Source organism: Cryptotermes secundus, unplaced genomic scaffold, assembly GCF_002891405.2.
Source record: "Cryptotermes secundus unplaced genomic scaffold, Csec_1.0 scaffold16, whole genome shotgun sequence".
Classification (NCBI taxonomy): domain Eukaryota; kingdom Metazoa; phylum Arthropoda; class Insecta; order Blattodea; family Kalotermitidae; genus Cryptotermes; species Cryptotermes secundus.
The window spans coordinates 1,674,067-1,701,980 of NW_019718616.1; the positions used below are offsets into that span (position 1 = coordinate 1,674,067).

The 27,914-nt window shown below is 38.8% G+C and overlaps 1 protein-coding gene across 1 annotated transcript in view; it reads right to left on the reverse strand.

Moving 5' to 3' along the window:
• LOC111861385 (autophagy-related protein 16-1) overlaps positions 1-27,914 on the reverse strand; it is a 616,691-nt gene extending 588,777 nt beyond the window's left edge. The window contains exons 1-6 of the mRNA XM_023845910.2: positions 27,598-27,914; positions 27,136-27,418; positions 25,901-26,063; positions 18,689-18,777; positions 15,912-16,053; positions 11,383-11,488 (exon numbers count right to left, since the gene is read on the reverse strand). Coding sequence (XP_023701678.1) covers positions 11,383-11,488; positions 15,912-16,053; positions 18,689-18,777; positions 25,901-26,063; positions 27,136-27,418; positions 27,598-27,712 — 898 coding nt within the window. The 5' untranslated portion in view covers positions 27,713-27,914. The remainder of the gene's footprint in view (positions 1-11,382; positions 11,489-15,911; positions 16,054-18,688; positions 18,778-25,900; positions 26,064-27,135; positions 27,419-27,597) is intronic.

The following is a 27,914-nucleotide window of genomic DNA, read 5'->3' on the forward strand; positions in this document are numbered from 1 at the left end:
TTGGATGAGGAGAGCCAGGATGCTTCCATTCATTTGATTGTCACTTCAAGTGCAGTTTATATGAGAGAGCCAAAGTTTCGTCCAGACTGACGATCCTTCCAAGAAAGTCATCACCTTCCCTCTGGTACCGGTTCAACAAGTCCTGTGCAACTGCATAACGTTGCCATTGTTGTACCTCAGACATTGTATGGGGTACAAAACGCACTGCAATTTTGCAGTATCCAAGAATGTTGTGCAGAATGTGGAGCAAGGGTTTGTGACATACGCCTACCTCAGCAGCTAACTCCCATGCAGCCCATCGATGATTGACATCCAGCAAATAAGCAAGNTACCAGAGCCACTAACTGCACTACTTCAACTGAACTTCTGCTATCTGCTACAGAGAGCGCTAGTGCCACCTGAANCCCCCCCCCCTTCATGGAACAATTTCACCCATCATGCCACTATGCAATATGGCAAAGCAGCATCACCACATGCTTCTCGCAGTCCCTGATAACAGTTTTGTGCACTACGACCTCATGCAACTTCAATTTTTATCCAGTAGTGTTGTTCTTGTTTCATAAACATGTTGTTAGGGTGCTTGAACTGGGCCCCTGCACTTCAAGACAATGCACAATGCAACTCAATGAAACACTACCAGAGCCACTAACTGCACTACTTCAACTGAACTTCTGCTATCTGCTACAGAGAGCGCTAGTGCCACCTGAAACACATCTTTCATGTTACAGCAGTGTTGCCACTACTTCTTATCCAACCATTGTAACTTTATAATTCAGTGCACAATAACCCCCTAAGATTCCACATTAATTCCCTTCATTCAAGCAATTATGTGCAAACACAAAGCAGCACATGCTGAACTTTGGTTTGAATGAAAAACTCTAATTCTAACCCAGAATTCAACCTGCTTCTCTTTGTACCAAAATGACAAATTTTATATGACCAGTTTTCTAAAAAACAGACTTTTCCAGTAGCTACTTGTGTTTGGAAACATCCACAATTAATTCATGAAATGCAGTTACAGACACAGAACTCTCTCACTCTGTAGGAATCACAAATTAATGGAACTGTATATTCCTGCCCAGAGGCTGATGAACAGAAGAGTAAAAAGTAAAGATGTTTCCAATCTGACAGTGCTAAATCTCATATTTCTTTAAAACTGTGACTGAATACTGCGGTTGAGCAATGTCCTGAATTTGATTCTCTACCCAGTGGCCACTTATCCTGACTGTATAAAGAGGAAGTCTTCTACAATGTAATACCATATAGTTTCTTAGATAGGTATCAAACTATGTAACATGGCAATACTCATTGCTGTGTGAACCTCAAATCTCATATCTTATTGTATTCTTTAGTTAATGCTGGCAAATTGTGGAACAGGAACTTAAAATGGACCTTAATTTCCAATTACTCACTGACAGAAGTCCTGCCACTTGATTCTAAATGTGCTGTGCAGTTGAGAAGAGTTGTTCTTCAGATAGAATTACAATAACCCACCACATACAAGCATTAAACTTATAGAAAATATCTAAAACACAGTGTACCCGATCATTTCAAATTAACATCATTACATTTTTCAAGTGTGAAGCTTGTCTGCAAGTTGAAGAAAGCAGTTTTTTCTCTTCTTTTATCATATTCTGCAAGGCAGGAAATACACACAAATATATTTAACTTTGGCTTTTGGGAATAAACATTTCAAATGCTGAAGGTCTTCCTTGTTTGGCAGAATTCTGGCAAATAATAATTCTCTTCATGTTAATGTGAAATATATATAGGTTTAATGCTTTTTTTTATGACAACATAATTTCTAATTAAAATTATCACTTGCACTTTATACTCAATTACAGAATCTGGAAAATGACCTGGTTTTATAGTTTTTGTATGTACCTAAATCTCCAAAAAAATCAGAGTTCTAATTCTGACTGGTATTCATTTAAACTCAAAGAGTATCAAATTACTGTACAGTGAATTTTAGCTATCCATTGAAAAACTGATTTAAGCGAACTTGTATTTTGCCAGCATATTTAGTAAATGAGGGGGCATGTGGTAGCATAATTCATGGAGGCACTATGCTAAAAGCTGGCCACGCCATAGCTCAAGTGGTTAGTCGCTGGCTTCCCACCGTGGTGGCCCGGGTTCAATACTGGGTCTAGTCAAGTGGGATTTGTGGTGTACAAAGGATGCTGGGGCAGGCTTTCTCCGAGGACTTCGGTTTCCCCTGCCAATCTTCATTCCACCAAATTCTCCATCATCATAATCACCCGGGGCAGGCTACAATAGGACAATCAGTGGCCACCGCACTGAGTCGACCCAGTTACACTCCAACCCCCACTAAACAAATAAAAAAAAATGCTACAAGCTGGAAGGTCACATGTTCGAGTCCCAATGAGGTGGATTTTTTTTCAATTGACCTAATGCTTCCAGCTGCATTATGACCCGGTGGCTGACTCAGCTTCTAACAGAAATGAGTAACAGGAATCTTCCTGGGGGGTAAAGGGCAGCCAGCGCATAAGGCTGACCACCTTACCACCATGTGTGAGCTGACTGTCTAGAGAAAATGTGGGAGCCTCAACAACTCACAGCCCTATGGGTCTTCATAGCCTGTTACAGGGATAGCTTTACCTTTTATTTAGTAAATGAAAAAAAAGAAAAGTCATTATGAATATCAGAAACATCAGCTTATGGGGTTAAAAAAATCAATATCCTGTTTACCTCTGAGTATAAAGTTTAGTAGAAATAAAAACATAAAATGGTGTAATCAATTTTACCCAACACAATAAGCTGCTAGCTTCTTATATGTATTAAATCCCTCTGAAAGTTGGGAACTTCGAATTTCAGTTACATTAAACAGAAAAGTTAGTAAACAGCATCTAGCTCAGCAAGATGTTTCCATTATATCCATTTAATTTACAACAAAATCATGTTATTCAAAATAACTGTATATCAGGAAATGATAACAGTTCCTACCATATCAGCTTAAGAAAAAACAAACTCCAATGCATGCTTCTGTGATGCACACACACACACCTACCATCATGGTATGTGAAAGATCAAAAAGCATGAATCCTAAATTTGTGAAAACTAAGATACAGTACTTACATAGATGGGAAGGCCACGCCATAACTCAAGTGGTTAGTCGCTGGCTTCCCATAGCGGCGGCCCAGGTTCGATCCCGGGTCTGGTCAAGTGGGTTTTGTGGTGGACAAAGTGGCACTGGAGCAGGTTTTCTCCGAGTACTTCAGTTTCCCCTGCCAATCTGCATTCCACCAACTGCTCCACAATCACCCTCACCTATCGTCTGGGGCTGGTAAAATTGGCCAGAAGTGGCCACAGTACGAGGGACTTAGTCCCAACCCACTAGCAATAAAAAAATACATAGATGGGAGATTAATCCCTTACCAAGTAGGCTCCATCATGTACACACCTTATCCATTGTTCCTATCAGTGCTGGAAGCACTCTCAAACTCAGCTTTTGGAATCATCAACATCTGCTCCACTGTATTTACTCACATAATTCATGCACTTTTTGCAAAAAAAACTCATGTCTGAATGTTGAGGGGCAGAAAACAAGTGAATACTACTTTTCAGAACACTTTATTATGTTAAATTGATGGAAATATAGTTGAATGTGATGTAGTAATGCACTATGGAAATTCGCACCTACAGACTCCACCATGTGATTCCTTGACGAGTGCCGAGATAAAAATATGCCGATATAAAACACTGGTCACAGTTAGGGTGACCAACTTTCGGTCATGAATTTAAGGGAGATTTAGTCACAACAAATTTTGTGCATTTTTAGCGGCGTGGCGTCAGTCCAGCAAACGTTCATGGAATGGATAATATTAAACAAAACAATTAATTTACATTGTATATAATATGCAGGTCACAATAAAGAATAAATTTTACAAATTTGCATGTTTCTTAGTCCTAACCTATATGTATTTGTCCACTGATGCTACAGAACTAAGCATTTTTTTATCTTCTTGTGCAAATTTAAAAAACTCTTTACAATTATAGTCATAATTAATTGCTACCATTAGCTCTGACTTAATTAGTTCTAAGCTGCTTTGATTTCTCTGATCAGTCCATTTATTGCTCATCAGTGAAAAAATTCTTTCAGTATGGGCATTTGAGCCTGGGATGCCTAAAACAAAGCCTAAGATCTTAATAAGTTTTGGCACATCAATTTGTTTGTTTCTTAAATAACTGAAAATATTGACCCAACTTTGTTCTATACGTCCTATTTTTACCACATTCAGAACACTTTTTGCACTAGAAAACTCTTCATACAGGCTGTCCTCATTTACAAAATCAAGATTAAATTCTTTTACAATGGTTTGAAAATGTCTGAAAGAAAGTTCAGTGTTTAAATTTAATGGCAAAAGACAATGGACAGGATTTGCATTTGATAACTCAAAATTCTTAGAAATGTACTTGGCAAGCAACAGTAGAAATTAATAAAATCATCTCTAGCACATTTCTGCAGGGGTGGATTCAAACAGTTTAAAATTCTTTCCTTGGCAGTACCAAAAAACCTGTCCTCTATCCTCTGCTGAATTTTATTGCCTACACATTGCATTACACTGTAGCATTCCATGATGCTAAGATTAGCAGTTTCAAGAATTTTGGCAGATTGAACAAGTACTGCACCAATGTTGGAAAAAAAATAAGATATCCCTCAATAACACACTCCTTTTCTGGATCTTTATCACTGAAATGTTTTTTTAATATTTTTGGACAGTCATTCACACTTTTGAAATAACTCTTAATAGGTAACCAGTTTTGTATTAATCTGTCCACAGCTGATGTTAGGGAAAGCCAACGAGTGGGCACATGACGAACAATCTCCAACCACTCGGCATCAACAAGATCAAAGAATGACTTCAACTCTTCTCTTCTTTTTGCTGATACCGAAAAGTGTCCATATATTTTTAAGATGATCATTTCAATATCCACATCTAATCCATCAGATGCATGTTTTGTGGCATTATGCAATATATGATTTGAGCAGTTTGCTTTAAGCACATTTTTGTTATCTTCTTGTAGTAGTTTGAACACAGAATTATGCTTCCCATAATTCACATTTGCATTATCTGCACAATATGAAGTTAGATTTTTTATATCTAACTTGTGTGTATCAAGTGAAGACTTGATCAAATTATGGGTAGCATTAGCTGTTTCACCAGCTTGTTCAATGAAGTCCAGGAGCCTATTTTTAACACCACTAAGAGGGTCAAAATACCTCACAACCAGCGGGAATATCTTTCTGTTTTTGTGGTTGGAGGCATCAGTTGCAATAGAGAAAAAGTTGCTTGATTTTGCTGGATCCTTCAACACATCGATGAAGTCTTGCACACTTCTTGGCGCTAGAAAATTTTTCACAATAGCCTCTGCCTTTGTTCGGCCACAGGACATCTTCTTAGCCAAGTTGGAGTCATGGAAAATATCCTTCAATAACTTATTTGCGCAATCCATACTTCTGTGGCCGATGTTGAGTTTTACAGTAAGGAAAACCAATGCTAGCTCACCTGCGACGTTTTTGAAGTCTTTGCTGCTGCTCCCGAAAAAGAGGTGTAAATTTGAAGAGGTCTTCACGTCACTTTCCTTTCGTTTATGCCCTTCTGTGCAAGAATGTTGTCTGCAGTCGCTATTACCCCCGTGAGCGATGCTGAACTCACGTTTACAAAGTATACAATACGCTCTGTAAACGTTGGAGGGCACGGACTTCAACAATAAATATTCTTCTTCCCATTTTCTCAAGTAAACACACAAGTGTTTAGTTTTCTTCTTAGGTGCAGTTTTTGCATTGTTGCTTTCACTTTCACTGTCACTACTCATTACGAAAATGGATTCAATTTGGTAATTATTTAAAAGCACGAGGATGAACACGTCATGAAGCAAGAACGGAAAAATATTACAATCCTGTAACGGATATTCTGCTATCGATTAGTATATGCTAAACTTTCTATCGATTATTATAGGTAATTTTTCGATATTTATCGATGAGTACCTCAAAGTCTAAACTGTCGATAATAATGACAGTTTATATCGGAGTGTATTTGGCGGGAATAATATATAATTTAAATTTTGCGATCTTGATTATTAATGAAATATACGGGAGAAATAGGTCAATACGGGAGCCGGGAGGATCCAAAAAAATTAGCTCTAATACGGGAGATCCCGGGAAATACGGGAGAGTTGGTCACCCTAGTCACGGTAGCCGAGTGGTCTAAGGCATATACTGTCTTCGCTCGCTTGGAGAACGGGATTGTGGTTAGAAACCCACTCAGAGCATGGGTGTTTAGATTGTGTGTGTGTGCGTTTTTCTGTGTTTGGGTACAGGTAGAGGCCTGGCGACAAGCTGATCACCCGCCCAAGGAGTCCTACCGAATGTGTAGGATCTAGAAAAACCTAAGTGAACGGAGAAGTTCATGGAGGTAGGCCTAGGCCCATTGGGGCTGTAGTGCCAAGAAAAAAAAAAAGAACTTCAAAGACAATAATTTTATATGGAAAATCATGGGCTCTGTTATGCAATTCTTTTATGAGTAGTGAGAAAGATATGTCCCTTGATAATAATTTGGTATGCTACTGAAGTTGCCATGTGGCCATAACACATATAATTTTAATCACATTATGTTGGGAAATTATACGGCCAAAAACACAGAATTTAATACTTTGTCAAAAATTTTTTTTATAACATGGGTGTGTAAATTATGCAGAGGAGTAAATTTATAAGTAAATACAATAACTAAATAGTACTATCTTCTAGACTGGAACACCATGTAGGCCTGTAGAAGTTCATGAATGTTCCAGCAGAATATCTGTTTCATCTTCTGCCCTGAAGAAATGCTAAGCAAGCAATGAGCAACAGGCAAACTCATCTCCCTGATGTTTGTTTTTTTCTCATTGCTTGCTCAGAATACAAGGTGGTTCAAACACGACGGGACTGATTTGTGTGTAAACAAGCCGCATTGCACAGCAGCTGCGCAACCTTGAGAGAGTGAAGCCACAACCTCCACCCTCCCTCCTGTTTGGGTTAGAACCTGTTCAGTCCTGTCTGGGAGTTGCAAGAATGATGAGTAAACAGAAGGTACCGTGGAGCATGGGACAATGCACTGTGCTCAAACTCCTCGTTGGAGAAAACGTCCCGTCCGCTGAAATTCACCACAAACTACAACAACAGTATGGGGAAGAGTGTATCTCATGGACCCGTGCGTTTGAGTGGCGTAAGTGCTTCAGAGAGGGCAGAGAGCACATGGAGAATGAACCACATGATCGTCGGTCACGAACATCCATCACCGAGCCAAACAGTGATCGTGATAATAGGCACATCACTATCAAGGAACATGGAGCAATAATGTCCATCAGTGTTGGTAGTGTAGAAGACACCACCTGCACTATCACAAGGTGAATGCACGGTGGGTACCACGCACTTTGATGGATGTGAACAAAATGGTGCACATGCAAGCTGCCAGTCGTCTCCTACAGCAGTTTGAAGATGAAGGTGATGCATTTTTGAAGTCTATAGTGACCACCGATGAAACGTGGGTGCGCTACTTCATTCCCGAGTCCCAGCAGTCATCACGCGAGTGGTGGCATACCAGTTCTCACAAACCCAAGAGATCACGGAGGAGCCGTTTGGCAGGAAAAGTGATGGCAACATTCTTCTGGGACTGGCAGGGGGTTATCCATGTAGACTTTCTGACAGATGCCAACACAGTCAATGCAGCTTATTACTCAGACCTCCTGCCAACAGACGTGAAGGAAAAGTTCCGATCCATGCGGAAGACAGGTGGAAAGTGGGTAGCCTTCCTTCAAGAGAATGCATGCCCCCATACAGCCAACACAACAATGGAAACCCTCTGGAAATTGAAATGGAACCTTCTGACACATCCGCCGTACAGTCCCAATTTGGCCCCAAGTGATTTCTACCTGTTTGGAAGACTCAAATCAGACTTGAAAGGCATGTGGTTTGTGGACAACGATGCCGTCATCCAGGCTATTCGGGAGTGGATATGCTGCCAACCACAAGGCTATTTTGAAAAAGGCATCAGGATGCTTCCTGAACGTTGGAAAAAATGTGTTGACTCCAGAGGGGAGTACGTTGAAGACTGACATGTACAAGTAAGTGTTTGGCAATTATGGTTTAAAAAAAAAACAGTCCCGGTCATATTTGAACCACCTTGTATCTTCAACCCTTAAGATGGAGGTAATCATTCCTTCAAAACATCAGTGAACCTCTACTGGACTACACAGCATCATATCCCAGAAGGTTCTAGTCCTTAGAGTCACTGATGTGAGAACCTCAGATCCAAAATACAGAAACTGTTCACATATTATCAAATCTTATTCCTTTTAGGGATTTTTAAGCTTAGGGAAGAGAAGAAGTCCTAGTGGGCCGCATCCAGTGAGTAGGGGATTCCGTCTCTCTTGTGGAATATTGCATTTATCTAAAAACTGACATAATAGCTGGAAGGAGTGATCATTGTCAGAGGAAATTTACCATTGGAGGGATTCACACTATTTTGGCTATTTACAAAGCACGCCAACATCGAGATATCTCAGCATGTGTAAATAAGAGTTCATCATTAGCCTGACCCCCCAAAAAATCTTCTAACCTGATGATGGAGGCAGTATATTCCTCCAGAATGTTGGCAAACTTCTATTGGACTATAGGGCACCACATGTCAGAAGAGAGGCATCGTCATGAAACCTCAAATATTACAAACGATCATGCCGTTTCCACATTTTCCACAAACGTTATTTATTTTGTCCATGAAACCTTTGGGTCATTTGTTCTCTGTAACACTTCCCAAAGATCAATTCTACTTACATTAACATAAGCATTTTCAATATCAGCTAAAAGCCAAACATTTGAGTCTATCAAATTTCCATCTTTGTCTATTACCTGTCCAACTACAAAAATTAAATTAACTGTTGATATCCTCTAATTTTACTTTCCATCTGTCTCCTTAATTTCAAATTTATAATTCTGTCATATATTTTTAAATCACAGCTAAGTAATGTAATTCCTCCATAATCTTTGTATTGTTTATCTGGAGTTTAACTTCAAAACCCCACTACCATTCTCTAGGACCATGTGTAAGTACACATACATATAGGCTGTCTGACAATAAAGTTCACAAACTCATCACGGTGAAAGTGCTACATACCGCATTGCTGAATATTACTGTGGTTGCCTTCAAAGTACTCCCCTTAGGAAACTATGCACTGATGCCTGTGCCTAGTCAGCCCTTCAAAACAATTTTGGAACTGGTTTTGTGGAATGGCCGTTGTATTATTCCTGATGTCATTAATGTCTTCAAAATGCCTTCCTTTCAATACTTACTTCAGGAAAAGAAAAAGTGACTGAGGGCTAGATCCAGTGAACAGGAAGGGTGTTCCAGTACAGGTATTTGTTTACTAGCTAGAAACTCCCTCACAGACAGTGCTGTGTGAGCAGGTGCATTGTCATGACAAAAGATCCATGAGATGTTGGCAAAAAGTTAGTTCATTTCTGTCTAATTTTTTCACACAGGCTTTTCAGTACTTCCAAATAGTAAACTTGCTTGACTGTTTGTCCAGTTGGTACAAACTCACAATGAACAATCCCTCCAATATCAAAAAAAGCTAGCAACATTGTTTGACTCTTGATTTGGATTGTGGAACGTTTTTGGTTATGGAGAATTGGCAGTCTTCTATTGTGCGCTTTGCCACTTGGTTTCAGGGTCATATTGGCAGACCTATATTCCATCATCTGTGATGACATGGCTCAAAATGTTATCTTGCCTCTCCAAAAGGTCTTGGAAAATTTAAACTTTTCTTTGCTTTTGTTCTTCAGCAAGCTCCTTTGGGACCATTTTTGCCCACATTTTCCTCATGTCGAGATTTTCAGTTATGATTTTCCTAGCTGTTTCTCTGTTGATGTTCACGTGCTCTGCTATGCTCCTGACAGTCAGCCGACAATTTTCATGCACAATTTGATGAACCTCTGCAATGTTTTCTTCAGTTCTGCTCATTGCTGGCTGTCCTCATATCTCTTTGTCAGTGATACTTTCTCTTCCTTCAGAAAACATGTCACCTTCTTGTAAACTGCTGTTTTCTTCATAGTATTATCCCTGTAAATTTGCACTAACTTCTCTCTGATTTTGCTTCCACTCTTGCCAAGTTTGACAAGAAATTTATGTTCATTCACTGCTGTAATTTAACCTCCGACATTCTCACGACGGCACACCAAAACACACTCAGAAAAAGACTGCCATATGTCAACAACAACAGAGCTGTGAAATACTGATATGCCAAGGTCATCAAACCATACTGAGGTTTGTGTCCATTGCTGCCATGGAAAGCACATGGTGGTGAGTTCGCGAACTTTATTGTCAGACCTTCTATGTTGCTCTTCTTATCAGGTATGCATGTAGGCAAACAGCTGATGTGTTCTGCAAAATAACTGATGTTTGTTGACAGACCTATCAAGTCACACATCTGCCAATGCATCAAACATTTTGAATTTAGGCAAAACTGATTATGACAGCACTGAAAAACATGCTTCTAATAAAAGCGATACACACAGTTAATAAATGACAAAAACAATTGTAATCTTTTATTACTTAGTGCATGTTTGCAGTTCAGTTAGGAAATATAAACCAGTTGAAATATCCACTTAGAAAGAATTCTGAAAAATTAATGAAGTTCAGTGTGAGTGCCACAGATGCTTTGAGCACCATCAAACTAATATTTAACTTCCTGCCACACTTTCAGAGAATATCACTGTCAATTTTGCACAAACCTCTGTGATCCATGATCTGAGCTCTTCTACTGCCATCAGCAATGGAAGGACATAGACACCACCCTTAATAAACCCCCTGAAGAAAAAACCAAGGGTGTGAGATCTGGTGATCTCAGGATCATTGCTGCATCTTCAACATCACTGCAAAGATCTTCTGACTGTCCCTTTTATGTTCAAATGACTCTGGGAAATTTTCACTACAATAGATCCACAAATTGTGCTGATACATTCATCCTGGCAAACAAAATGTTGCCTCAACAATGAAGACCATTTTGCAATACTGATAACTGGGGCTCCATCTGGTTACCAGAGTGCACAGTAGGCTGCAACCTATATGTCACACTGAAACTTTTCAATTAATCTATCCATCTGGTATATATGTATTTTAACTGTACATTAAACATGCTCTGAGTAATAAATTATTAAAATTGTAAAGATTATATACAGGCAACCTCTGTGCATGCCTGTGTTTGTACACATACAGGCGTGCATACATGCGTTTGCACACATATTATCCCACCATCTGTATGTTTCTTATACACTGTTATACTTTGATCATTAGAATATAATGAATTTAAATTCCTCAGCCTCACCTTTTGATAAGTCCCAAAGTTTCACTCTCCTATCTGCCCCTCCAGTGGCCAAAATGCGATCCACAGGACTCCATTTCACAGCATTTACATCTCCATCATGAGCATCCTGCACAAAATAACAATTTGCAACACAACAATAAGTATATGATAATTAAATAAAACTATGTGAAAACAAAGTGTATGTGTAAGTGTAAGTGTAAGTTTCACTCCTTCTACAACACTAATGCTGCTTTCTTACGTTGGAATGAAACTGAAACGAAGATTGCTCTAGCAATTACCACAGAAATTTCATAAAAAAAAATGTTTAATTCCTTCCATCAGGACAGTTTCAAAGCAAGAAATCTGTATCATAACCAGATAAACACAATTAGCACAGATTCCTGTACTGATTTTGAAGAGAACCATGATGAAAGCATGTAGACAAACCACATCAGAAAGCAAAGCAAGAAACTTCTTGCTGTGATGACCGTTAAGAACTATGTGGGGGGGGAGGATAAAGCTATCCCTAACAGGCTGTGGAGGACCACAGGATTGCAAGATGTCAAAGCTCTCACATTTTCTAAACAGTCACCTCACAGATGGTGGTGATATTGACAGTCTCACATGCCAGCCGCCCTTTACCCCCCACAAAGATTCCTGGTACTCATTTCTGTTAGAGGCTGAGTCCCTCAATTCATGGAGATAATTCGTTTCATGATAATTGTTCATCATGTGAAAATTCATAAATAAGGAATGATGTTCCCATTACTTTACATGTAAATGTCGCTGACTCCTTCACAAGATCCAGGAAAATCTCCCAATATTTTTATCATATATTTTAATAGTAAATAAGCATTAAAATAAAGACAGTTATTACTTGTTTATGATACTTATTGTCAGAAATAGAACTGTATTGTTTTATTCATGTTTATTTTCTCACAGCTGATTCAATGCAATAATGCAACTTGCAGCCCACCTTCTTACTGTCCTTACCAATTTCACTTATTTTGGAGCCAGACACAAATAACAAGGTATTTATAGATAAAATGTAAGCATAAAGAGCATAAATGATTCTGTATCATCACAGTGATGTCCACAGACAAACTGGGACTTTGGGGGGTGTTCGTTGGTGGAGATGTCTTCTTCTCCCAAAGTGCTGTGTACCAGTTATCACCATCTAATCAAAAATGAGTATTGTAAATTCTGTGTTCTCATTTTCCATTACACACAACGAGACCTGAATAGAAGTTTCAAACTTCTAAGAGATTTAGTATTGTACAATTTCAGTCTTCCAAACTGAATAATACAATATAATTCAAAATGAAAACTGCCAAAAAAAAACAGCAAATAACTTCACTCCAAATGAAGATACATGCAAATGGTTGGCAGTGAAAAATGTAAAAACTCACTAAGTGTTGCATTTGTGACAGTTGGTAACACCACAACACATGTGATACAGCTGTCAGTTTGTGCAAAACTGTATTACTGGCTGGAAGAATTTAAATTTCCTGTGACTGATCAGTGCAAGTTTCATCAGAAGCACAGCCATAATCAAACAAATAGACACAAAACTGTTAAATGGCACCAGCGCCTGCTGCATCATGGGAGTTTCACATGACATGGTGCAGGCAGTAAACTAAAGACAACACCTGAACCAGTCAAAGCCATTTACAAGCTTTCCAAAGAAGTCCACCCAAGTCCATTTGATGAGTGAGCCACAAATTGTGAATTCCTCATTCAACAATCCACTATATAAGAAGGGCATTCCATTTATAATGCCTCCTATTTTTTTGTGTTAATGTGTAACGTCTGAGCTGGATGTTGGTGGTGTTGCAGTAAAGGTTGAACCTTCCCGCCAATGTACTGTTAGTTTGGTTGTCATGCAACAGATAACAACAGAAGAGCAGTCTACCAAAATGTCGTCTGACATAGGAGTGCATACGAAACAGAGATGTGTTATTCAATTTCTCACTGCCGAATAAATTGCACCCACTGACATTCACCAACGCTTGCTAAAGGTTTATGGAGATGATACAGTGGATGTCAGCACAGTGAGGCAGTGGGTAGTGCGTTTCAACAGTGGCGAAAGCGAAGTGCACGACAAGCCACGCCCTGGGTGTCCCTGCTCAGCTGCCACTACTCACAATGAACAGCACCTCGATCAGCAAATCTGTACAGATCCGCAGATAATGACCAGGGAATTGTGTGCACAGCTTAATATCGGCTGTAATGCATTGGAAACGATGTTGGGGAAGCTGGATTATCGCAAAGTTTGTTCCAGGTGGGTCCCGCGGATGCTTACACAGGACCACAAAACTCATCAAATGGAAGTCTGTCAGGACCTGTTGCACCAGTTTGAGGTTGAAGGCAACAAGTTTCTGGACAGCATCATCACCAGAGATGAGACGTGGTGTCACCACTATGAGCCAAAATCCAAAAGACAGTCCACGTAGTGGCGACATCTGGATTCCCCAAGAAAAAAGAAGTTCAAGACACAGCCATCAGCAAGGAAAGTGATGTGCACGGTCTTTTGGGATAGGCGGTGTGTGATTTTGTTGGATTTCCTGGAGCCTGGTGAGACTGTCAATTCTGAACACTACAAGACAATGATGACTAAGCTGAAAGCCCGCATTTCCCGAGTCAGGCCAGAGAAGCAGACAACCTTTCGCTTGCAACACGATAACGCTAGACCCCGTACCAGTTTGGCAACCACCGCACACATTGCAAAGTTTGGCTGGACAGTCCTACCACATCCACCTTATAGCCCCAATTTAGGACCTTCAGACTTCCATCTCTTTGGGCCTATGAAAGGTGGACTACGTGGGCAACATTTTCCAGATAACGATGCTGTCATTGCAGCTGTAAGAAAGTGGCTAGCCTCTGCTGGCGCAGACTTTTACGGGCACAGCATACAGGCTCTTGTTCATCGCTGGCAAAAGTGCATAACGAATGGTGGTGATTATGTGGAAAAATAACTGTACGTAGCTGAAATCTTGCTCTATTTAACTACATTATTATGCTTTCTGTATCTGTTGTAGTTTTCATTAAAAAAACAGGAGGCATTATACACGGAATGCTTCTTGTAGTATGCAAGTGGTTAAATTTCAAGGCATACAAATTGCAGTTGGTTAGAAAGTGCAGGAAAATGACTTGCCATAACACTGACACCTCACCAGCAACCACTGTCTCAGACAACGACGATGATTATATCAGCTATGAGGCTACTTTGCACATCTTAGGTAAATTTAACCCTCATAACTGTGACACCTAGGAATTTCAGAATCTCAATGATGTAAGGGAACATGAATGGGAGAGCCCAAAATTGAATGTGTGGTGTGGATTAAGTAGTGCAGGAGTGATTAGACCATTCTTCTTCCATGAAAGAACAGTGACAGGTGCTGGGTGCCTTGACATGCAAGAGAAATGTGCTCTGCCACAGATACCTGACAGATGTCTTCCAGCAAGACTGGGCACTACCACAGTCACTCAATTCCTCAATGAGCAATCCACAGGAATATGAATCGGTCCAAGTGACCTCACTATGTGCCCCTCCCCTCCCCTCAGATCACCCAATCTTACCCCCTTGACTTTCTTCTATGGGGATACATTAAAGATGGCATGTATCAGACCAAATTCAATGACCAGCCTGATTTTCACCATAGGATCATAAATGCAGTAGCATCTATAACTCCAGAGATATTTTGAAACACCTGGGCAGAAACAGATTATTAGCTGGATGTCTGTCATGCCACAAGGAGGGCACATATTGACACCTACTAAAAGGAAAACATATCTAGCGAATTTTTTACACTTTTCACCTCAAACAACTGACATATATCTTCACTGAGAGTATTCAGTTTCCTTATCAGCTGTGTTCAATTGGGACACATATATGTATTGAGCAATGTCAAAACCTGGCACTTACACCACAGTGAAAGAAATGAATCTCTAGATATAGAAAGAAAACTGCATAAGCATAGTTTCCAATGGTATTACTTAACAAGTGAATTTCTTGAAAATTCCTGCCTTGTTCAAAAGATATTACTGGGAGGAACTAACAAAACATGATACCTTTTAAGGCTGGTTTTTCTTTCAGATACAAGCATCCAAAATTAGCTATAAAGAATGGGAAGCAAACTTTGACTGGTATTTTATAAGGCATCAGAATCAAGATTATATACATAGACTCTTATCTAATTAGAACATTAAGGGAATAGTATGCTTTGCATCATTTCTCCTTCTTTCTTATAGAAACCATTGCATTTAAAGCTAAGCAAATTTGAGATAGAAGGACATTCCATTATGCATGTACACACACAGGAAAACCAAATGAATTGCTTCGAGATTAGGTTACAGAAGGTACTCTTAATGACAGTTTACCTGATCTTCTATGTAATTACTAAAACAGTAAAAGGAACAAACCATAAATGCATCCTGTTTGATCTTGACAATTCACTACTCACAACCATCATGGCATTTATTGTCTCTGCACATCTTGTGGCATCATTGTCAGACATAAAATCTAGTGGACCAATATTAAAAACACTTACAAATTTAACCAAAACTCTAGAAGGTACAGAAGCTGCAAAAAATGCACCACCAGCCCCAACATCTTTTAATCTATCAGGTGATATAGCTCGAGTATCCTTTGCAGCTTCTTCCAGTTCTTTCTGTAATTTTGCCTGCTTTTTCCTGGAACAAGTAAGATGATTTTAGAGGCTATGTAACATACATACATATATTTATTTATATATTGTAGAGGCAATTTCTGGCCCAAGCAATCCACCATAAGGTAACTGTCCTGTTCAACAGAGTACTTATAGGCAAGTCAGTGGTTAGAAACCCAATGGCATTGCAGACTATCTCAGTACAAATATTTTCTCTTTATAAATGCAATCAATCAGCAATGTTCTAATCCACCATAAATACAATGCATCTGTCAGAGTTTAAAAATGTACTGTGTAGCTATAAAGTAGAACATATTAATATATATTAGGAAAACTCAAAGCTTTTCAGAAACACATTGCAGTCTAGCAATATGAAATCAATGTCCAAGATCATATCATGATTTGTTCTTGTAATTGGCCCATGTGGTAAATATGACTTCCATGTACTCAAATTGGAAAGGGACCAATAAAGTCCAACTTGGAGATCTTACGGCGCATCCACATTACTCGTGCTCGTGCATCAGAAGCTTAGTGCTGCCAGAAAATCAGGATGTGGAGCTGATATCTGTTGTGAAGAAATGCGAAGGCTTTGTATGCAAACCAGTTTGGGCGTCCACTTCGTCAGCTCCAGATCCTGATTTTCCGGCAGCACTAAGCTTCTGACGCATGAGCATGAGTAATGTGGACGCGCCTTTAGTAATACTGTATTTCAGCATCATATTGTGTGTGAACTATTTATTACACTATTCATCAACACAATTCCACGAGCTTAAACCCTTTCAAATTTGCCTCATTCAGCATGTATACACCTGTTCCACCATTCCTCAATTTCTGGAATCACCTTCAGCTGCCCACTGGCATTGTGATAAACTGTATCTATATCATCAAATCTTTTGTTTTTCAAAATTTTTCACATTTAGGCAACAGAAAAAAGTCACAGGAAATTTGGTATGCACTCTCACTTGTGGAATAATCTGTTTAGTTAAAAACTACCACACCAATTAGATTGAAGGGACACGTACACTGTCATGGTCAATTTTCAATTTTTTAGATATCTGCCTCTTCAACTGATCTCAAATCATGCACCATGAAGAGGTATCATCACTGGCAAATATAAACATTAACTGTTAGTCTAATTGTGTGGAACATGATCATGGTACATAATCACCCCATAATCAAAGAAAACCACAAGTAACATGTTTGTTTTACTATGCACCTGCTGTGCTTCTTTTGGTGAGGAAGGTGATTTCCACTGTCATTACTGCTTAGTATCAAGGTCATAACTGAAGACCCATGTTTTATCAACCAATCAATCAATCATTTATTGTAAAATTCCATCATTCCAATCGAGGCTACAGAGTACGCCTGACAGATATAGAACCAGTCACAAACAGGTAACCTATACAATAAAATGTACAATAAATACATAACATTACGATATCTTCTTAGAAAGTTTTCATTAGTGTCAGCATATTCAAGCAAGCTAGAAACCACAGACAAATGATCATTTATCTGTTCTGTGCTGGCTGTCATGGAATAAACTTCACTGATATGTATTTTATTCCTAAATCACTTCTTCTGACAAGAGAAACAAGAAATTTCTGCCTCATTGGCTACTCACAAATAGTCAATCCTCTGTCATTTCATGATAAATTATCCAATCGAGTTACAAATTCATCATTTCTAATATGTGAAGGGAGTCCAGGATGACTGCCACTTCTTGATGTTTGCCCTTTTATAAAACTAAAGGACCACCAAGAATCTGTGCTCATCTCATTGCTGTGTACTCTCAAATGTTGTCCACAGATTCATGATAAAAACATTCCGACTTTAAATAATGACCATGAACAACTGAAGTTACGGAATGATTATAAACACACGTGGACATGCAGTAACTAGCCATGACACATTAATCACAGCTATGTCCCTGTGCATTGCAATTTATCTGAGACATGTGTTCAGGCTCTCTACTTTTGGATCAGACCTCGTATCTACTATTTCACAGGTGGATAAAGTTCAATATTTAATCCTTCCAGCAAAAACCACTTTGGTTGGGTAGGTTTTAAAGTACTGCAGAAAACTAAAAAAAATTTACAATGTAAAAGTGACTTACTGCACAACTATACAGGATAAAACAGAAAACAACAATATTTCCATCACTGAGGGGAAGCAACTACAGTTCAGCTATTAAATTGTGTTCTGGATCATGTCAGGTTATCATCGTCGCCGTCGTTGTCATTATTATTATCACTGGTATTGTTGTTGTTATTATTGTTATTATTATTATTATTGTTGTTATTATTATTATTATTATTGGAAAAGTTTGAAGGCCACTACAAGCTTCTGCAAATAGAATAATTTCCCAAAAAATTAATATTTACAAAATCTGTTTACTTACCCATTCAGCCCAAGTGTTTGTATCAGAAAGGCAGTTGCATTAGTGGCCCCTTCGCTGGAAATAAAGTTTTGAAGCATGGAGGTGTCTACAGACTCTACTTGTTATAAATCTATACTAAAAACAAACACCAATTGAACTGGTAGTAACCACATTCATTTGTAAGGGTTCTAGACAAACATGTGCAGGATTATGATTTCAACTAGGATGGAACTAAAGTAAAAGAATATATTACATAAACTGTATAAATATTATGTAATCATACCGTACAAAATTTTCGTTTTCTTCATTCATCTTATCAGCATCTTTAGATTTATATCGTATGAGTCGTTCCACCAAACTGCGGTTTTCATCCTGAAATATACATACCTCATCAAATTTACACACAGGGCATGTCTTCACAGAGATCTTAAAATCTAAATTTTTAAAATTCAGCCCTTATCCACAAATGATTTCATATGACTGCTTACAGTTTACATTTATCTTATTATCCAACTCCACATTAACTGAAACTCCAGTCTGCCCTTATTAATTACTACTGTTAACTGCTACCTTCAGCATGAAGAGCAATAGGAAAACCAAGGAAACAGTGAAAATTTTGTGGCTGGAACAAAGCCCTTCATGAAAGAAAAAATGTAAATTATTGTGCCACACTTTGATATTTTCTATAACACCTATAATACGTAATCTGCACCTTGTATTGCATCTGATGCTACTGCAATAATACATTATTAGATGGTGATGCAATGGTTATGCAATCATATATTAAGTACATAATCTGCGTAAAAATGACTATAATAAACACACAAAATCTCTGATAAAAGGAACTGAGCTCTCTGCTAATACCAAAGCCCACAAATGGAACACAATTCTGATCCTGTTTTCTATGCTACTTTCACTCTAGTATACACTTTCCCCACTAATAAACAATTGTATTACTGACAATAAGCAAAGATGCCAACATACGACTAACACAATCATTTGACTTAATTACCAACAATTTTGCAATTAATGCAAACAACATATACTTTAATCAATACAAATGTTGAAATTGTTCTCACAGAGCAAAAGGAGGTAAGGTACAGGCAAGGTAAAGTTGTCCTTGTGTATAATTAGCTAAGCACTATGCCATAAAACTGAATGGGGAGGTGGAGGTATGGTTTCACAATTTTTTACCTTGGCACTATATGGAGTAAGTAGTCAGCTTTATGCCCCAACTGTTTTACACCCAGGGAAACTGCCCCCCGCCAAACCCATTGGATAGGAGGCTGGGTGGGCCCCAGAGCCAGTCTGAATGCTATGGACGAGAGAAAAATCTTGCCCCTACCAGGAACCAAACACTGACTGTCCAGCCTGTAGCCAGTCACTATACAGACTGAGACATAAAATCTCTCTATGGCAAACAGAGGTACCAACCAAAAGTTTGTTCTGCCCTGCACTTGTTAATAAAAAGTATGCCTAGGGCAGAATAAATGGCCTTTGTTACAGAACTAGTTTAATTACCAGTCTCATAGTGAAAAGTAAGATTTTCTATCCAGAATTAAACAAGATGGAAAAAGAAATTGCTGTGCAAGTTGCATAGCTTTATATAGGGCAAGCCTGACGTAATAAAAACTCATAAAAATCAATAAAAATGCTTGTTCGCGGGTTCAAATCCCGATGAGGTCATTGTATTTTTTCAATTGACCTAATTCTTCCAGACACACTATGGCCCTGGGGTCGACTCAGTCTCTAACAGAAATGAGTACCATTAATGAATTAAATAATTTTCCTGGGGAGTAAAGCGCAGCCAGCACATAAGGCTGACAACCTTACCGCCATCTTTGAACTGATTGTCTAGATAATGTGGGACCCTCAACATCTCACAACCCTATGGGCCTTCATGGCCTGTTACAGGGATAGCTTTGCTTTGCTTGCTTGCTTTTGCTTGTTAAAACAAGTACTCATAATATCCAGAAAAACAGTTTAAACATATAATTTTCAAGCCAAAATTCTTTTCACACTTATTTCTATATAGCACTAAGATTTAAAAAGGTTAACGCAGGCACCACACCATTTGTCTTACTATTAAAGGACCTGTCAATAATGCAACAATATTTTAAAATATAAAAGACATCTAGAATATGTTTCTCACTAAAAGTGTAACTTTAATACTTTATGATGATGTTAAAATCATAAAATGTCATTAAGACGCTAAAACCATAACTTATACACTAAATGTGATTATCAGATTACTAAAATGTCTCTAGTTTTTCATAACAATATTCTAAGATGTTGTTGCATTATTGAGGGGTGCTTTAATAATAAGGATGATGCCTCAAAGCAACGGGATGCTAAAATATAATACCACGGCATTTATTTCTTTTGGCATGAAGGAAACAAAAACTAGCAAAAATACCTGTATCAGCTTCACCATGTTTGTTCGTCTACCCATCTGCTCAACACATTTGTACTAAATTTGATACTGCTAAGTTTTAATAAAATATGTCAGCATATTTCAATCTGATATCAGACAAACATAAAGGACAGAACCAAAACGCATTTCTACGTGTATCTTATGCAAAAATCATGTAAACCTGATAAACAATTATCAGAACAAATATTTTTCTTAAAAAAGTTGTAGATAATATGTACATTCCATATCCAATAGACTTTTGCCACAAGTTATACAGTTTTTGAAATAATGAAACAAATGGATTTTAAACTGCCTACAGACACTAACACAATGAAATATGCCAGAACTGCTATGTCATGCGAACATTTTCTAAATTTCTTCAAATAGTTATCATGAAGACATATGAGTAATGAACAAAGATTCAACATTCTCAATGCCTTTCATAACACGTGAACCAATCAGATGACGATTTTCTCATGCTTATGTAATCTCTTGTACTTGTAACCATTAGCAAATGTTTTTCAATCATAAACTAGAATGGCTCTGCATGCTAAGCACTTCTGTCCCAGAATGGCAAAAAATTTTACTACAGTACTCAGGCTTCTGGATGTGGTCTTTTCTGTCCCAAAAATGGGAGATGCATTGACTATAGTTTAATGGTACATTTATGGAATGCCAGCTATATAGCTTGGGAAGCAGACTTGAAATATGGTTCATGCAACAAGTTATGGAAAAATTTCCTGCTGGCTAAGAAACACTCACTGAAGTGAAAGTAAAAATGCCCTACTTTTATATGATACCTTTCCACACACTTAACATTAACACAATCATTGTTCCGATATCTTTTCTAATTATGAGCCACATTTGTTATACGATGATTCCACTACAATTTATTCCGTTCCCACCACTCATGCTTAACACACTCTACATGTATATTAACCTAAATGTTAGTGGCCTCCATAGTCTATGGGTAGCGTTCCCACCTCATGACTCAAGGTACACGGGTTCAAACCCAGCGGAGGTCGTGGAATTTTTAAGGGCGGAAAAATTCAGGGAACAAGTCCTCCGGGAGAGACTTTAAGCCGTGGGTCCCGTGTCATAGATTTACGGCACGTAAAAGATCCTCATGTCTCTAGGAGACCTCTGAGCAAAATTAGGTAAAAAGTTTTCCGCCCAAGTAGTTTCCAATGCCTCCGGTAGATGGGGAAGTATCGGGTACCACTGCCAGTAGAGGGGCCGAACTCGCTGCCTGAAAGGGGCTGATAGCGAGCACACGTACCGGAAGGGTATGGCGATTGGTAGAATATCAAAGGGGGATGTACAATAGATCAACAACTGGTCACGGTGCATGGGGAAACCCACCCCCTCAAATAATGAATGAATGAACCTAGATGTTCTCAGTTACATACGCCATTCTGTATTCTTCACAGATTAGTCATAAATGTTGTGTTCAAGTAGGCAGCACTATTACTTCATATTGGAAGCTACTAGATTCCAATTCCAGCTCAGAGACTAGGTATCCTGTCAAAAGTTTTGTGGTTTTCCTAAGTTGCTCCAGGAAAAAATTGGGACCATACTTTTAAACAGTCCATGAACACTGTCTTCCACAGCCTTTCTAGTTATCAGATGCTACACAGTCACAGCTACTGACAGCATCTTTAAGTAAATTACAAATAAATAAATCCATAGTCTAGGTTAGGGAACCATCACAACATAAAAGCAAAATTATTACAGTGTTCCGTATATATTGCCTCCTATTTTTTTTTAAAGAAAACTACAACAGAACAGAAAGCATAATAATGCAGTTAAATAGAGCAAGATTTTAGCTACTTACAGTTATTTTTCCACATTATCACCACCATTCGTTATGCACTTATGCCAGTGATTAACAAGAGCCTGTATGCTGCACCAGTAAAAGTCTGCGCCAGCAGAGGCTAGAAACTTTCTTACAGATGCAATGACAGCATCATTGTCTGGAAAGTGTTGCCCACGTAGTCCATCTTTCTTAGGCCCAAAGAGATGGAAGTCTGAAGGTGCTAAACCGGGGCTATAAGATGGATGTGGTAGGACAGTCCAGGCAATCTGCACAGTGGTTGCCAAACTGGTATGGGGTGTAGCGTTATCGTGTTGCAAGCGATAGGTTTTTCTGATTCTCTGGCCTAACTCGGGAAATGCGGGCTTTCAGCTTAGTCAGCGTTGTCTTGNACCAGCAGGGAGAAATTCAATAACACATCTGTGTTTCATACGCACTTCTATGTCAGACACCATTTTGGTAGACTGCTCTGCTGTCGCTATCTGTCGCACGACAACCAAACAGTAGATTGGCGGGAAGGTTCAACCTTTAGTACAACACCACCAACATCCATCTCAGACGTTACATATTAACACAAAAAAATAGGAGGCATTATTTACCCCTGTAAGAGGCTGTGAAGGCCCATAGGGTTGTGAGATGTTGAGGCTCCCACATTTTCTAGACAATCAGCTCATAGATGGCAGCAAAGTTGTCAGCCCTATGCACCGGCCTCCTTATACCCCAAAGAATATTCCTGGTACTAATTTCTGCTAGAGGCTGAGTCAACCCCAGGGCTATAGTACAGCTGGAAGGATTAGGTCAACTGAAAAAAATCCAATGACCTCATCGGAACTTTAACCTGTGACGTTCTGGCTTCTAACATAGTGCCTCAACCAACTACGCTACCACGTACCCCCATCTCAGCCTAACATTCATATAAAAATACTGGGAATGCAATAACCACTTAACATATTAACAAAATATGTCTGGGGACTCTAATGGTCTGAATAGACTTTATCAACCACAATGTTTAAAAATTAAATACAGTATTTGACACTGTACACAAAGATACGAGATAGATAACTAACTTCATGAAGCTGAGCCCTTCTTAAAAAAGAAATTCCTGGCATCTTATGGAACCTGAAGGTTCATTATCGTGCTAACAAGGGCCCTCCACAGTCCCTATCCTGAGCCACATAAATCCAATCCTACCAGCCCATTCTATCTATCTAAGGCCCACTTTAATATTGTCCACCCACCTACACATTTTGGTCTTTCCAATGACCTCTTTCCTTCTGACTTTCCCACCAATATCCTACATGCATTCCTCTTCCCTCCACTTGTGCTACATGCCCTACCCATCTTATCCTCCTTCACTTGATCTTTCTAATTATACGTGGAGAAGAGTAGAGGTTATGAAGCACCTCATTATGCAGTTTTCTCCAACCTCTTATCACTTCATCTCTCTTCTTTCGAAACATTCTCCTAAACATCCTGTTCAGAAACACCCTCAGTCTGCGTTCCTCCCTTAATGTCAGAGACCAAGTTTCACATCCATAGAGAACCACAGGCAAAATTATAGTTTTGTATATTCTAATTTTTATGTTTTTGGACAGCAGATGAGAACAAGAAAGGTTCTGGACTGAATGGTAGGAAGTATTACCCGAGTTCAATCTCCTCTTAATTTCCTCCTGAATCAGGTTTCAATCTGTTATTGTTGTTCCCAAACATCTGACTGTGCCACATCTTCAAAACGTCTTGTTTCCTATCTTTATATCATGATTTTGCCCTGCATTTTGGTGACGAGACAGCAGCATATACTTAGTTTTCGCAGTGTTTACTTCTAGACCAACTTCCTTAGTAGCGTCAGTCAAAATTTGTTTTTACTATATGGTAGCTATATTATCACCTAGTAGACCGTCTATGTGGTCTAGTGGTCAGAGTTCCTGGATAATCCAGAGATCCCAGGTTCAATTGCCAGCACTACCAGATTTTCTGAGAAACAGAGAAACACTCAGCCTCGTGAGGATAATTGAGGAGCTATTTCAAGGAAATAGCGGCTCCGGTCTAGAAAACTGAGATTAACAGCTGTGGGGATCCGTTGCACCCTCTATGCACAAAAGTTGGCAATAACTTCACGGACAAGCGATGGTCACTCGGTCGGTATAGTTCGCTTGTGGACTACAGGCCACAAAGTCCTTTTTTTTTTGTATTATCACCTAGTAGATTCACATCATCAGCATAGACCAACAGCTGATGTGTCCCATTTAATTTCAGTCCCACCTGGTTTTCCTGGACCTTCCTAATGGCATTCTAAAGCAAAGCTGAATAGCAGTGGCAATAAAGCATCTCCTTACTCTGGATAGGAAAATTATCAGACGAACGTTTACCTATACGGACGTCACTACATGTCTCACTTACACACATTTTAATCAGTCTAAGTAGTTTTATGGATACCTCAAACTCTATCAGAGTACTGTACAATAATTCCCTCTTAAATGAATCACAGGCTTTCTTGAAGTCTGTGAACAGCTGATGTACTGTTTCACTGTACTCCCATTTTTATTCCCATATCTGACAAATGCAGTGAGACAGATAATAATACACAATGTGCTGCAATGGCTACATAAATTAGTTTGTGGAAAATGTCGCCAGTTGCCAAAATGTGCTTGCAATTACATAAAAAAACTGATTTTTGTCCACAAGCGAACTATACTGGCCGAGCGACCGCCGCCTGTCGGCAAAGTTTAGTGCCAAATTTGCGGATAGAGGGTGTCGCATGGTCAGTGCAACGAATCGCCATGGCTGTTAATTTCAGTTTTCTAGACCTCAGCCGCTATTTCCTTGAAATAGCTCCTAAATTATCATCATTATCATCACAAGGCTGAGTGGACCCCGTTCCAGATCCACTACTTCTCATAAAATATCTGGTAGTGCCGGGAATCGAACCCGGACCCCTGGATCTGTAGCCAGGAACGCTGACCACTAGACCACAGAGGCGGTCCCTGCACTTACATACATATAGACTTTGTAAACTGTAAACAGCTACAATAAAAATATTATAAATCACACTAGACATATAAAGTATGCAATTTGGATTTCTCAGTATTCGGGTATGCCAAATTGTGCATAATATTTGTAAGTAACAAAAAATGTAAATAAATATAAATGATGTTCCTAAGTCAAAATCATATATTACATTCAAAATACATAAACTTTACCATTAAGTTTCAATAAATCTTACTGTCCTACATACAGCATGACTTCACATGTAATACAACTGGGTTTACCTGAGCTTTTCTCAGCTTCTCTTCTAAAGACACAAATGCTAAATGTAAGGCTTGATGTTCATCTTTCAACATCTGATTCATATTTTCAAGTTCTTTTGCGTTATTCTGGTACATCTGTATTTCTGCTCTTAATGTACTATTTACAGCCACGCTGTCTGCCAAGCTGAAAAACAGTAATAAATTCAAAACATTATTCTTTTGTCTAATTTATCACTTCAAATAGCATAATTTTGTCTGCCACATTTATAACTTACCTTTTTGTTCCACCTACAGTAGCAAACTTAAGAGGGCTCTGGCCACTCTAATGCATTCAAATGTTAGTCTTATTTAAAATTTACATACCCAGATACAAAACATTAACACATCAGTGCCAAGAAACGAATATAAAGATAAAGGAGAGTATGATCTTCTAGGAGGTAACACTGTCAAGTCTGGTAGAAATACAAAATTTCGGAGGAACATGGTGCCTCCATCTTCAGGGTCAAAAAGCAAGCCCAAAAAGAAACCACCAACAACCAGGCAACCAGGAGATATCCTTGTTACATGCATCACATTCAACATCTATTCTTTCCTTCAAATTGTCTGTGTCTTCAATTTTCAAACTTAATACCACTTCCTTCACACAGATTCATCTGTAAGTCTACCCAGGTAAGGTCAAGACACTAAGGCTACCAGGGTTTTGAAACCCTTCCCTTCTACCATGCTGTAAAATGTTCATTTTGACCTCCACTGTGGACGCATCAACCTGTGAGATTGTTCCATCATCTTTGGTCTGTGGTAACATAAATTTCTAATAGGGGCAGAAAGTGTTCATTAAAGTTTATATGGCATATTCCACTGAAAAGGACTGAAAACGAATTTCAATACTTAGGTCACATTCATTTTCATACCTTATTCCACTATGGGACTACATAGAGTTCCAAAAGTGAAAATTAATGACACAGACCACATGAACCACAGAATCAGGAAGTCAAGACTGTAGATCTATATATTCTCAGTCAGGTGTAGCAACAATTGGAATATAAAATGAAAGTCTGTTCAGTAACAAATAGGGTTCATAGTAAACTTCACTAACAGCACTGATAAACTTTCATGATTTATCTTCAATTTCATCCCATTCATGTACAAAGAACTAAACATTAGAAAACAACAAAGATGAAAACATGAACCATAACTTTAAAGGCACAGTTTAAGAAAGCACCACAGCTGTAAACTGTCACATTAACATCTCTTACCTCACTTCATGAGCCCGCAACTGTTTTTCTTTTTCCTGTAATTTATGGTTTAAATCGATCAGCTGTTGAGCATTCTCTCCCTTACGCCGATGCAATTCTGTCAGCTCCTCCTGTTGATGAAGCAATTTCTGTTCCAGTGCCTGAATCTTCTCATTGGGTTTCCCATCACCAGATCCACTTCGATTCTGGAGTTCAAAGTTCTCTTGTCGCACCTTCTCATTTTGCACCGTCAACTGAAGATTTTCCCCTCGTAAGGCATTAAAGCTATCAAATAACCTATTGTCTGAAACAAAAAAAAATAGTTTACATAATTCAGATACAATTATCTGTAAATTCAACCTGTGTACTTGGTCGCCTTATTCACGTCTTTTCGTGTACATGAGGTTTCTTCAAGGCATATTGATAGAGCAACCAATATCTCCCAAGATATAAATTTAAGAGACACGGTTTAAAAATACTTACGAAACGATATGAGGTCCTGAAAACAGCTGCATTGTGATTTGTTCCTGTTTTGTAGGCGCAAAATTATTGTTTTTCTCCAGTCTAAATCACCACTTCCACCACTGGAGACTGCCATGTTCAATTTGTCCTGCGTAATGCAAAGGGCATAGACGAGTCCGAAGCAAAGAATATTTGCGAAATGTTAGTAGTAACCATGAATCAAAATCATACTACTGGGTCTTGCCGCAGATAACCATCTTTCTCAAACCTTACGACTCCGAAGTCTTTTCGTCTGATCAGAACTCTCAGAAACCTGAGAAAGAAGCAGGTAGACAAGT